This window comes from Pongo pygmaeus, chromosome 22 (assembly GCF_028885625.2).
Source record: "Pongo pygmaeus isolate AG05252 chromosome 22, NHGRI_mPonPyg2-v2.0_pri, whole genome shotgun sequence".
Taxonomy (NCBI): domain Eukaryota; kingdom Metazoa; phylum Chordata; class Mammalia; order Primates; family Hominidae; genus Pongo; species Pongo pygmaeus.
In genome coordinates this window covers 46,764,569-46,779,081 of record NC_072395.2, presented here as the reverse complement: position 1 = coordinate 46,779,081, position 14,513 = coordinate 46,764,569, and the positions used below count along the sequence as shown (strand labels likewise).

Genomic DNA, 14,513 nt, shown 5'->3' with positions numbered 1-14,513 from the left:
GTTCCCCCCGGACTCACTGCCTGCCTCCTGCCTGCAGTGAGGCCTGCTCTGCACAAGGTGGCGTCATACACACAATCACAGCTCCTACAGACATGTGACTGCCAATGGACAAACCGTCTTTGCAGGAGCCTCATGCTGCTGATGCTGTCCAGATCCTTCAGAGTCAAACTCAGCAACATTCCTGTTGATCAAGCACGTAGACTCTTGGGGAATGATGAGGCGCTTCATAAGTCGCCTTACGAGGTCACCAGAGAGAACCTAGAGATCTATGTACAATGATTTGTTTTTTGAGACAGTCTCACGCCATCACTCAGGCTGGAGTGCAGTGGCAAGACCATGGCTCACTGCAACCTCAGCCTCCTGGGCTCAAGCCATCCTCCCACCTCAGCTGAAACTCCAGGCGGTGAAACTACAGGCAGTGCCACCACACCCAGCTAGTTTTCATATTTATAGTAGAGACAGGGTCTTGCCATGATGCTCAGGCTGGCTTTAAACTCCTGGGCTCAAGCGATCACTGGCCTCAGCCTCCCAAGGTGCTGGGATTATAGGCGTGAGCCACCGCACCCAGCCTACAATGATTTTCTTCACAATATTTTTTTTAAATCAAGGTGAAAGTTTTACAATACCTTGTATATGGGATATTTTCAATGCATATTAGCTATTAAATAGTACAAGAGGCCAAGCACAGCCAGGGTGACAAGAGCAAGACTCCATCTCATAAATAAATAAATAGTACAAGAGTATTTAAAACGCACACACAGAAAAAATACAGAAATGAAGTGCATAAAAACCTTTATTTTTGTGTAGAAGAACATCTCCATTAAGTGATTTTATTTCCCTTGTGTTTTTCTTTCCTTGCTGAATTTTCTGCATTAACAAGTATTACTTCTGTAACAAGAAGAAAAACTAAATATTTGAGAATAAAGTATTGCCTTGATTATGCTGGCTACTAACCGTGGTTAAATAGGTATTAATTACATGTTTTCTACTAGTGATTCCATCCACTCTCTGGGCTATGTGAGGGGGCCCTCATCAGACTTGAAGAGAACTAGGTATAGTTTGGAAAAGTTAATTATTGCATTTGTTTTTAATGGCATTTAACTTTTATTTTTAAGACAGGGTCTCACTCTGTCACCCAGACGGGAGTGCAGTGGCACGATCATGGCTCACTGCAGCCTTGACCTCCTGGACTCAAGAGATCCTCCTGCCTCAGCCTCCCGAATACCCGGGACCATGAGCATGTGCCAGCATGCCTGGCTGATTTATTTTTTGTAGAGACAAGGTCTCACTATGTTGCTCAGGCTGGTCTTGAAATTCTGGATGCAAGCAATCCTCCTGCCTCAGCCTCCCAAAGCGCAGGGGATTACAGGTGTGAGCCACCACATCCAGCCTTAACTTATTTTTAAAACTTCAAATAATAACCAAGAAAAGGGCATACGATTTTATGTTCTTCAAAAATGGGGCATACTAGTTTTAAAAAGGCAAAGACGTACTGCTTTAGGGTCAACTTTTTAAAAATGTGCTACGTCACAATTCAACTAGTGTGCAAGCCAGCTAGAGAATTTAAAGGACTTATTTATAGTCAGTTAAATCAGTGATGAAATAGGTAGGAATGGCCTTAAAACCAGAACAGGAGGAAACAACCTAATACAATTCAGCGTTGGGTTTTATGGAACTCAGAATTACAGATCACCCAAGTTCTGAACATGTGGAGTTACGTGTGTTAGAAACTTCTTCCTGGAAATTCAGCGACCCTTCTGAATGTCTTTATAAGAAAATCAGCTTTTTGCACCGCCCCCTCAACCCCACCCTCAGAATTTCTTATGCTGTACAACACAAAACTTCTCCTGTTCTCACAAAGGCTTCGTACAGAGAAATCTATTTCTGCTTGGTGTTAGCTAACATTTATCTGAAGCCATAGGAGAGTTGAAAGGGTTGTTGGTTGGTTTTGTTTTCTAGGTTTATTTCTGCACAATTTTCCTTGCACAGCTACAACCTTATCTGTGGGAAGAGGAAGAGACACCATTTGCAGGGCTGTTAGCTTCCTGTGCTCTCAGAAAAGAGTGAAGCAGAAAGAACCCAAAATAATCCACTATAACAGATTGGCTTTTCTCCTTTTATTCATGAACTATTTGAATTTAAACCACACAGGTCAAAATGACCAAAGAGTTGTTTTTTGTTTTTGTTTTTGTTTTTGAAGAGATTGTTCTTTTTAGGTTCAAGATACACAGGAAGAGCAATTTGTACTGATGTTGCTACTGGTTTAAAGAAAGGTCTCAGTTACCATCATCTTAATCGGTAAAATTTAACATTTCACACATAATAAGTTGCCAAAGGAACACTCAAACAGCAAAAACAAACCTCAGCTTCTTTCAAACAAAAAAGAAGAAACAATGTTTTGGCCCTGCTTCATCAAACCCTTAGACAAATACGTAAGTCTACAATTTATAATAGTGTCTAGTAATTCTTAGAATTCCATTAACATTACATATCAGACAATATTGTCTCTCTTTTATGGAAAATTAAACAGTACCATTATTTGGCAACAGAAGTATATTACAATCAACAGCACATCCATCAAGGGGCGGGTCTGGTCCTACCCCTGGGCAGGGCTGTAAGGGGAGCAACATGCGACCAGCACTGTGGCCCGCTTGTCACTGGAAGCACAAGGAGCTCACGTTCTGATGGATTACATTCTTTTCCAAACAGGCAAAAGCTATCTGGGAGGGTTCGCTAGCACTCCTGGGAAGGGAGGGCCCCATGTTCTAGCTTTTCTTGTCCCCAGACTTTTTTGAAACAACCAGGGCCCAAGGGACAGTTGACTGGCTGACTTGTTCCCACTCACAGCCCTCTTGCCACCCCAGCCAGATGGCATCGTTCTAAGGAAGGAGAGTCAGGGCCTGTTTGGGGTTGGTGTACCAGAGCTCATCTCCTCTGCTGGCAGGCCTTAGGTGGCCTTCCAAGGCTGCACCTGAACAAAGAAATCTCTAAACAGCTCCATCTTCGGGAATAAAGCCAGTTACGGACCACATGGACAGTGCCTCTAAGTGATGTGCAGATTATTCATACACCTAAGTAGATTCCAGGAAGCTTCCAGAAATCACAGCTTCCCATACTCCTGAAGTCAGGAGCTTTACTGGTTCGGGCCTCTCAAAAAAGGGGCTCCAGTCGCTGGTTGACAACATTAAGATGCACGCAGCCTGTTCAAAGAAATGTTGAAAACCTAACACATTCTTCAGATGTCTTTTCAGACCACAGGCCCTCAACCTTCCACCAGCGGTGTCACCCCTAAACACGATGCATTCAGATCACCAGAAACCAGCTCTTTTTGTTACTGCAGTATTTCCAGGCTGCCAGGGGAGGCTGGACTCCTGGGGTTGCCCCCTCCTGAAATCATTTCTGAATGCCTCTCTCAGGGGTTTAGACATTGAGTTTCACAGAATCCTCCTTAGGTGGTCTAAGGGGCACTTCTGGTGGCCAAGTACAGAAAGTCTGTGCCCCAGAAGCAGCCTGGACTCCTGATCCTTTTCTGGGAATGGAGAGGGGAGGAAGGCATCTTCCCCCTGGGGTCTCCATGGAAACATGGGCATCCAGAAGCCTGCCCCAAAACAGCTTAACCCAGAAGCCCTAAACCATCCATCCACCCACCTGGCTGTGCAACAGTTGAAGACAGTGAGGATGCATCAGGAAATTTCATGGAAAACGCAAACGCTAATTAGGGATAAACTGAATCAATCCAGATACAGAAGTAGAAAGGGCTACCTGGAAGTCAGAGAGTGGCCTCTCTAGTGGGATAGGTGGGTCAGCCCCAGATCCCTAACGAATCCACTAGAACCCAAGGAAGCCTGCGTGGCACATGGATCTGATGAAAAACAGGCTCCCTATCCTCTCACCCTTTCTGACACAAGCACCGTCTCAGATATGTGATCTGCAAAAATCCATTTTTAATGCAACACCAAGGTCCCATGCGAGGTCATAGCTACAGGATACTTTTCATTTGATCACACCACCACCTATTACACTGAAATTTATCATATTTCCTGCAGGAAAAACAAATGACTCCTTTGATTTCTAACATATACAACTTGGATTTTTTTTTTTAATATAAGAAATTTAGTTGAGTTGAACCCAAGTAATCTGATTAAGCATTTTCTACTCTTGGAATAGGTTTTAAATTTTTTTCTATAGTTTTATGCACTTAAATTAGATTCCTAAAATACTCTCATATACATACAGAAAAATAATCTCTCAATGACAAATCACATTTTACAATAACAAGTTAAATATTTTTGACTACAGAATCTGTGTTAGTTTATGCAACATTTAACAGCATAGCCTCTTACATACCATATATACATTTAGTCATGGCCATTCCATAAACGTACAGCAGAGATTTCATGATGAACATGAAATGAATACAACCTTTTCCCTTTATGTAGTGGGAGTTCGCATTTTTCTTAGCTGGAAACAGCACAGAATGTAGAAAACCGGAAACTGAGCTGATTATCATCCAAGGACATTTTTGTTGCAGTTTCTCATCTGTACACATGTATTTACACAGAAGTTCACCACCTATACGTGTGAGGGTACAAAGCTGATGGAGCTAAGGCAATACAACATGGGGTGGGCAGGGGCCAACTCCGCTATCTATGCAGGGCCACCAAGGGATACGAAGGGGACCATGGAGGGCACAGACTCCGGCTTGCGGGGCTACAGCAGATGAGATCTGAGGTTGATTTCACAGTTCAAAGATACTTGGGCTATTGGCCGTGTATGCTTTAAATGCATGTCTAAAATTAAGTAGCCTTAACATAGATATTGCTAAAATATCTACTTTCTGTCACAGTGAATGTTTAGCAGATGACATTTTAAGGATATTGATTTATAGAATGTACCTCAAATGTTCATTCATTAAAACTAATGCTGACACGCTATTAATGAAATGCCCCTGGAGAACGGCTTGCAGAACTTCCCATAGTCCGGAAGATTGCACGACGCATGAAAACAAAGCCATAATTTGTTATGTCATTCAAGGTGACTCAATCAAATCCAGGTGAGATGAGTTTGCAATTTCTGTCAACATTTTTACTTAGCAAATATAATCCCAGACAGAATCAGGAAACATAGGATTATTGCTCAATGCATATGGAGATGGGGACCTATTTGCAAAAAAACAAATGGAACTGCAAACATTTTGGAGCGTCCAGCCCAGGAAAAGTAAAAGCTCATGAAAGAAAGCAACAACAGGAAGCCCAGCTTCATGGTCAGCTGCCTCCCGGGGCCATGGTCTTCTAGAACTTGAGACTACTTACACAGAGGGATCTTTTCTCTCCTACCATCCCCATACACGGGATCCTAAGGGGAGAGTCTAGCTGGGAGGTCGCAGCCTCTCCGAAGCAGGTTCCCCCCAGACACGCAGATCAGATCGTGTGGCCCAGCTGGGCAGGGAGGCACTGGCTCCACAGACTCCCCTTCTCTCCAGGGGGTGAAGGCTGGAGGAGCAAGTGTCCAGCCACTGGGGAAGGGACACTGAGCACTTCTATGACCCTGCCTCTCTTTGAAGGCAGAAGATTGGAAAAGGCTTGTGTCCTCCCAGGAAAGGGGAGAAAAGCCCAAGGATGCCCAAGGCCCAGAGGAAGGGTTTTATTTCCAAGCAGTGAGCTCAATGGTAAAGGCTCACAGCTGCTTGACGCCCTGTGGCCCACCCTGAACTGGGAGCCCAGAGCTCCTGCCACCACCGGCAACTCCCTCTCCAGCCTTGGGGTGCAGCTATGAACTAGGGGCTCAGTTCCTCACCTGCTAGCTAGTCCAGGCCATTTGTGCTTTTAGGAAATACATGCAGACGTTTAGAAAAGCATATCCGCCCAGCTTGCCACAGCCTGCCGGGAGACCTTTCAAAGTAAGAAGTCCTAAGACAGAGCCCATCGGCTTCAGGAACCAGCCAAGAACAGTGTGGTCAGGGCCGGCCTCGTGGGTGTGCCGTCTGGCAGCCACAAGGGGCCATGCACTCAGAAGGGACCTGAGCTTGGCTTAATGCTCTCCTGTCACTGTCTAGAAATGCTTCATCACCTGAACAAGGGGCCTCGCATTTTCATTTTGCACTCTGTCCACAAACCATGAGACTAGTCCTGACCAGGATGACAGGACTGTGGAATAACATGTTTCCTGTTTCCCTCTCCAAGCCACAGAGCCAAGCATCCCCCCAGGTGTGGGTAGGCACACACGCACGCGCACACACGCACGCACACACACATACACACGTATGCACGCACACACAAACATACACGCACACACACGCACACACACATACACCCAAACATACACGCGCACACACACACCCAAACATACACGCACACCCATGCAAAAACACATGCACGCACACACAAACACACGCACACACAAACACGCACACATACACACGCACACGCATGCACACACACGCATGTAGACAAACACGCGCACACATGCACACACAAATACACGCGTGCGCGCACATACACGCACACAGGCATGCACGCAAACCCACGCACACACACGCACACACATGCGCACACACACGCACGCACGCACACACAAACACACATGCACACACACAAACACGCACACGCGCGCACAAACACACATGCACACACAAACACGCGTGCACACACCACGCACTGAGCTGCTGCGTCCCGCCAACAAAAATTCCCTTCCACCTAAAATTCCGGAAGTCAGAGTCTGCAAGTAGAGACTCTGCAATCCAATCCCAGTAGAGCACACTGTAACTCCTAGAACGCTTGCTGGGAGCAGGGTCTCCTCCAGGTCACCCGCCCTGCAGTCCACCCAGCCGACAGACACTAAAGCTGATGCAGAAAGGGTGGGAAGGCTGAGGACCTCCGTGCAGCCCCAGCCTCAGCGGCAGGGAAAAGCAAGGTCTCACTGGAGACCCCTGGCGCGATAGGCTCGAACCCTAGGCTCGCCGCGAGCTTCCTTCCCACCCAGCCTTCGGTCTCTGCCAGGCCCACATTCCTAGCTCTGAGTCCGTTTTCCTGTCTTCCCCTACACCCCACATCACCAATAACTCCTTCTGCGGTCTACACAACAGCCGTGCCTAGCAGCTGCGGTAGGTGGAGCCGGCACCTTCAAATCCGCCAGTGAAAACAGCGAGTTTCCTCCTCCTACAGGGAGACCCTCCACCCCCGCCGGTGACAGTGCACAGAACGGCAGCGGCTGCTGCTCACCCAGCGCTGCAAAGCCACCACACCCTTTCTTTGGTTCCTGTCTGCCTGAGGCCCCCATTCTGTTTAGATACAGGAACAGCAGGAAATAAGAGATTTGAGTTAAAAAAGAGAAATGCAAAGGCGAAGAGAAGCAGTCGCACAGGAATGTTATTCTTTCAAAAGATAAAAGTATAAAACCAGAGCTTCTGGAAGAAGAAAATACGCATTCTTACCACTGCCTAAAAAGAAACCTTAGCTTCTGGTTAATCCTCAGGAAATATCAGAGAAATGCTGATTTTTTTTTTCAAGGCCGACCAAATAAGTCCACTTCTGAACACAGCTTTATTCGGTGGGCTTTGAATACTAAAATATTCATACTAGGCAGATGATAGTAACAATATAGGCTGGTATAGAAAATAGAACAGAATCCTATTAAAACACAACTCACAAAACACCCCTGACATCCAGTAAGGGGAAACTGACCCTGAAATCTGACAGGCACACATAGTGTCAGAAAAATTATTATGTGGGTGTAATCTGGTTCCCCCAGGGCCAGGGTAAAGAGGGTTCCTTTGAATGGAGGAACTGATTGAGGCTGCATGGAACTAAAGAAGTTATTGGGAGGTGGATATGAACTCTTTTTTATAAGCGTTGGGTCTTATTTTAATGACTTAAAGTTAGTTTGCCATTAAAAGCAATGGCAAAAACCACAATCACTTTTGCACCAACCTAATCCAATTAGGCTTGCTTGAATGCCACCAAGGCAGGCCCGTCCGAGCTGCCGCCCAGCTTCTAGGAGGGTGGCCTGGACCAGGATGGGGACTCCCTAAATGAACAGTGCATTAACTACTAAGATGTTTCTGAGAGATCACACCTCAGAGATCGACTGTCTAGTGTGTCTTGGTGTCTGGGTTTTAATGCTCCCAAGACTGACAGCTGTTAGATGTCTTCTGTCTTTCATGTGGACTAAGTTTCCATGCCTATCAGGAATAGATTTTTTTTTCTGGCTCCTACAGATATAAGGTTCTGTGTCTTAGTTGATCCTGATGACTTGCAGACATAGCCTGGATCTGATACAGTGCAGGGTGAGGAAACAGGAATTCTAGAACTTTTCTTTCCTCTAGCTCAAATAAACAACTGCGTTCCAAGTACAAAGAAGCAGGATCCAGAGGAAGCTGTGGGGTGCCATTAAGTTGACCAGCCAATTACTTCCTCCGTGTCAGGTCTAACCTGAAGAGGTCTGCATTAGCTCTTTTTTTGTTTGTTTTGAGAAGGACTCTCGCTCTGTTACCCAGGCAGGAGTGCAGTGGCGTGATCTCGGCTCACTGCAACCTCCACCTCCCAGGTTCGAGTGATTCGAACCTGCCTCAGCCTCCTGAGTAGCTGGGATTACAGGTGCCTGCCACCACCCCTGGCTAATTTTTGTATTTTTGGTAGAGACAAGGTTTCGCCATGTTGGCCAGGCTGGTCTCAAACTCCTGACCTCAGGTGATCCGCCTGCCTCGGCCCCCCAAAGTGTTAGGATTACAGGTGTGAGCCACTGCACCTGGCCGATTTGCATTATTTCTCTGAAGAACCCCGCACAAAGCAACATTAATTGATCGGAACCATTCAAAATAGAATAAAAATATCCAAGGGCTCGAGGGAAACATTCACTCTAGAAGGCGGGCCCTGGGCTACTGCACATGAAGTACAAGCCACTGCAACAAGGAGAGCAGGGACTGAGCCACATCTTCATCAGAAACCGGGCTGGCAGGCACATGGCAGTGGCAGGGGATGCAAACGGGCCTAAGACTGCTTCTCCTGGAATGGGCTGACCTGTGGGTCCCCCAGGAGGAAGCTGCAGGGAATTCATCCCTTGGCCCCCAGGAGAGCTCTCATCAGGCTCCTCTTAAGCCTGTAAGGTCACTGGGCAGAAGAGCTGGAGGGAGCTGCCCCGTGAATGGCAGCTGTGGTTTCTTTGCACCCTCAGTCTTTCTGCTGCTTTACAATATCACCTCGTGAGTGCAGCCTGATGGACAAGGAAAGCCCATCTTCCTCTAGAAGGGGCCCAGGCAGGTAGGCAATTACACTATAGTTGGGGAAAAAAAGAAAGAAAGAAAATGCCCCCATTTGATCAAGCATTGAACATCCCTAAAAGGAACTGAGTGTCTACGTGCAGGAGGCTGCTGGATCAGTGTCATGGGAATTCCTGAGCCCCCATCACTAGTGCAGGTTAGGGCTGTTCTAGAGAAGTACCTGCCACTTATACTTAATACAAGCCTGTTTCTGTCCCTGAGATCTGTCCCAGAACCTAGGCTGGCCTAGCAATCCTCATCTGAGCTCAGCCTTCCCAGAAATGGATTCATCTTCTGTGTCATTTGAACAAATGAACTGAAAACATAGAGAAACACAAGCATTTGGTCTCACTGGTCCACTCCAGGGAAAAGGAGGAGAATGAACATTCTAATGATATACTAAGCAGCCCCTGGGCCATTCCTGGAAGTAAGGGGAAGTCTCTAGCAGGAATTTCAGCACCCCACGGTGCAAAGAGAAGGAGGTGTTAGTTTTCCCTAATGCCTCTTACGGTGGCTCAGACTATACTGTCTGAGGGCTTCATCATGCTACCGGTTTCTGGGGCTACCGGTTATGCTTCTGCCTGGTGTGAGCTAAAGCTCTTTTATCTAAAAGCAAAACAAAGCCATCCAGGTGCCTTTGTTTTCATCTCACTTTCTGGCATAGGATGCTCTAAACTTGTAAACAGGCGTATCCGGACCAAGCAGACCCGTTGCTAATTGCGCACTCACCTCGAGCCCGAAATGACCCTGTTATTGCCAAAGCACACCAGGTATTCATGGAAAAGTGCTAGTGTCTGCTATAAAGCATATCGCTAACCTTGAAAAGGAAGGGAGAATTTAGAAATCAAATCAAATCATACTTTCTGTTTCCAATGGAAATTCTTAAAGTTGTTACACGTACAAAACACATTTTCTTCTTAACAATCAAAAAGGCCCAATCAACTAGAAAAAAACAACTTGGAGTAGAGATAGAGAAGTCTTTTTCTGCTTATACAAGGTACTGGCCTACTCTAAAATATACTCCAAGAGCTTCACCTTTTCAATAAAGCCAGAAGCGCCTTGTCCATTTCTCCCTTCATCTTCAGCCCCATCAGATTCTAGAGCATCCTGGTTCTGTGTGGTCAGTGGCTTTACACTTGTCCTAGCCAGTTCCTGGAGAGACAGCCGGCCTGCTCAGCCTTGGAAGGCAGATCTGCAAGTGTCCTTCCCTGCTGGCGCTAGCACCTAATCCCCCTGCCACCCCAGAATACTCCCCTGGAGGACACCTGGGCTTTCGTACCAGGTCACTGAGATAAGACTTAATGTGGTTGGTCAATTTACTCATACTCTGATGGGATTTTTTTTTCCCAGTTAAATTCAGGGCTACTCTACCTGATGAAATCAGTTAGTTTCATACACTTAGGTCATACTTTAGGTTGTTTAAAAAAAGCAAAGAAGAAAAAAATGCCTCCTCTTACATGAATGTTCTTTGGGAGCAGAGCTCTTTCCTCTGCTATCAGAGGACAGGGACATATTATCCAAACAAACAAGGAAGTCTGGCTCTAGTTTCTCAAGCATCCCTGGTGATCTGCACCTAGAAAGGTCCCTCTTTCCAGATTAGTCCAGGCCTGGATCCAAATGAGCCACATCTTCAGGCTCTCATGGTCACAGCAAACCTGGTTCCAGGAGATGATGCTGTCCATCCACCTGCCAGGATGATGCCAGCAGCCAGACAGGCCCTGCCCCAGAGGGACCAGGATGTGGACTCTCCCTTCTAGAGAACTGCTCTATGAAGAAGGCTCAGCCCAAGAGGTCCCAGGACAGTTCAGTTCTCGGGGACGACTGAGGGTTACAGCATAACCCTATGACCAGGACAGCCCCTTCTTGGGCTAAAGGAGATCAGAGTGTGCAGGAGGAGCTAGCAGTGTGGCTCAGAGCAGAGGAACGCTTGCAGGGGTGTCTAAAAGGTTGGGATCAGGATGCCAGGATGCAGTGGCCTAGAGAACTCCTATATTTAGAAAACAAAGAGCTAGGAGACAGACTCCTTGTTGGCAAGGAGCATTTAATTTCTATGAAATATAGCCCAGATGGTCAAGAAGGTAGAGGTGAAGGAACAGAGAGGCCCAATGGTTTGAGACTCCATGCATCACCCATGTTCCTCAATCCCTGTGACACAACTCATGAATCACAGCTGGGTCCGAGGGCCAGCCCAACTCCTCCACATGGACGATTGGTTACATTACAAATTACACCAGTAAATACAAGGACACTAATCCAGAACTTGCTACACGGCAGGAGCATCTCAAGGATGCTCAACAGAGTCACTTGAGGAAAAAGAGTCACATATTGCTTTCTCATGCTACATTAATTCCAATAATAGGACACTATGAGTGGGTGACCTGGGACCTAAAACGATTGTTTGTCATTGTGCATACCATACGCTACCTACATGAACAATGATGTCCAACATTAACACGCAAATAAAGTCAATGAAGAAAAGACAGGACAGAAAACAAAAAGAGATTGGGATGGTGACCCACACTACCCCATTTACACATTGAATACTTTTTTCCTACCACGGTAGCATGTCTTTCATAAATACACTGAACAAACCGTATTGGTTATAGAAATAGGAAAGCATGAGTTGCATGTCTATTTATAGATTTAATTTAAAAGTTTCTTAACAACATCAAAAAATATAAACTTAAAGTATTTTAACCATGTTTTCTGCTGGGAAATGGTAAACAAATGCATGCCTGAAGTTAAACTTGGTCTCTAACGTGTTCAGTTGAAAGTTTCTAACTACAGGGTATATTTGCTTGTTTCAAAAAATACTTATGTCTGTTGTTCTTGATACAAAATTCTACACTATCTTCAATAAATAAATAATAAAGTATTTCTTAAAAGTATGAAATGTAAACTTTGTTGTCCTTTCCAACACACACTTTAAAAAAAATTGCTTGAAGTATGACCGGGCTCTCATGGGAAATTATAACACTACACACTCAGTTCCCAGCAAAGGGGGTACTCTGCCACAAAGCTGATGCTATCATTTAGAAAACACTTTTATAACCCTAATTAAAGTCTAAGGACCTACAATCAAAGAGCACACCATCTAGTACAGGAAAGCTAGACTCCAGTACCAACAGAACATGCAAAGGACATTTCATGACCACAACAAACTAGGATTATGAGAATATTAACATGCAAACAAAACACGGCCCCCACTTTTCATTAGCAAATCAAGTTACTATCTAACTAACCAGATGATCTCCTGGCATTTAAGGGAAAACAAAATTAAAGAACTCAAACCAAACAGCTTGGCACATAGTCATAAAGTCCTGACTCTTGCAACAAGCACATTACGTGAGGTTGGGGTGGTGGAGGGTGGAAAAGTGTCTTAGGTCTTTGCCCCAGGATGTGCGGGGCTTGCATCCTCCTAGGGTCTTTCACCCACCACATAATGTACTGCCTTCATTTTCTTTCCCAACCTCCAGCTTGATATTTTTCCTTTTCACACCTTGGGGATCTAGGACATGGCTTTTTGGGGAACGTACCAAAGAGAGCTGTTGAAATGTCCTACGACAATCAGGATTCAGCACATTCAAGCACAGAACAGGTCACCAGCAACGACTGCTGCCATGAAATATCACAGGGCCTCCGAGCCAAAAGAGATTTTTCCAACATGGCTGCCGACCGAGACCCAATGACCCAACATTGTAAAGTTGCCTTTCCAGTGACCTGTAGTGATCTGATCCAGCAGAGGGGTGACTTTCTAGATAATGACTGTGACCATATTCCAAGCATGCTGGGAATCAGAACTGAATCCACGCAACAATACGCCGGTGTGTTTTCACTGACATATATTAATACAAGGCCTAGAAGGGGAAGGAACGGCTATAACGGCGCACATGCTGGAACCTTCCATAGACCAGCTCTTCAAAGAGCTAAGCCAGGGCCTGATCAGACCATCTCATGGAGTGATCAGCTCCAGGCAGCATTTCCCTGCAGGAGAGATGGGATTCTGAAGCAATGACAGGACCGTCATAATTGTTTCTAAACGCACACCAAGGACTGGGCACTGTAGGCCAAGAAGTCTACCTGGGGACTGGTGGATGTAAGAAATAGGAGGGTTACATGAGCTCTCCAAAAATATAGACATTGCATGTATAAATCTATTTTATAGTAACCAGACCCATCCCTCAAGCCCGGAAAGGGGCTAGACTCCCAGCTGCACCCTGTTGAGGGCTATGGGATTTCAGCGATCCTAGAAGCCATAATGAGACCTGTAGTGAGGACAAAGGAAAACACAGCTTTGTTTCATGAAACAGGAAATTGTTTCGGGGCAGGGAGGATTGTCGAGAATGATTCCTAGGAGCTTTGAGGGGCCTGTCTTTGCCGTCCCATAACCCTGTGACTGAATACCAAACAGTGGTTTCTTAGAAAAGGAATACAATTTCCAGACAGCATGTGTGGCCGTGGGCTGGGACCCTGCTGAGCACACCCTGAGCCCGCTGCCTACGGCTCATCAAACAACTGCAGGTCCAAGCGGACCACGATCTCTCCCGTGGGGACTTCGTGCAGCAGAAGACACTTCGTAACTGGACCTTTGGAGCCCTGGTCTTTCTTGATGTCCGCCACGCGGATCTCCGTCCGACCCAAAAAATCTGAAAAGAGAACAAACAGACCCTGCTAAGAGGGACCATTCCCTCTCTTCGAGGCACATGTCTGGCATATTGGGGACCCCCTGATGAACTGTTATGCTCTCCCTTCTTCTCTGGGCTCTGATGTAAACCAACACTAGGATTTCCAACTCGCTCCCCAGTGGAGTTGCCAATGTGTCATGGTATTTCATTCTTTAAATAAAAAAAAAAACCCAACCCCAACCTTTATCTCTCAGAATTAGAAGGTGGCCGGGCACAGTGGCTTACGTCTGTAATCCCAGCACTTTGGGAGGCCAAGGCAGGAGGATCACTTGAGTCCAGGAGTTTGACACCAGCCTGGGCAATAGAGTGAGACCCTGTCTCTACAAAAAATTTTTAAAAATTAGCCTAGCATGGTGGTTCATGCCTGTCATCCCTGCTACTTAGGAGGCTGAGGCAGGAGGATTGCTTGAGCCTGGGAGGTGGAGGCTGCAGTGAGCTGTGATTGCACCACTGTGCTCCAGCCTGAGTGACAGAGTGAGAATGACAAGAAAAAAAAAAAAAAGTAAAAAAAATAAAAAGAAAAAAGAATTAGAAGTTGACAGTACACAGAGTGGTTAAGAGCCCAGACTTGG

At 46.0% G+C, this 14,513-nt stretch overlaps 1 protein-coding gene across 1 annotated transcript in view; it reads right to left on the bottom strand.

Moving 5' to 3' along the window:
- Window positions 1–3,922: 3,922 nt before the first annotated feature.
- The window catches only part of ITSN1 (intersectin 1), a 254,550-nt gene continuing 243,959 nt past the window's right edge, over window positions 3,923–14,513 (bottom strand). Inside the window, exon 39 of the mRNA XM_054468745.2 lies at window positions 3,923–13,902. Coding sequence (XP_054324720.2) covers window positions 13,754–13,902 — 149 coding nt within the window. The 3' untranslated portion in view covers window positions 3,923–13,753. The remainder of the gene's footprint in view (window positions 13,903–14,513) is intronic.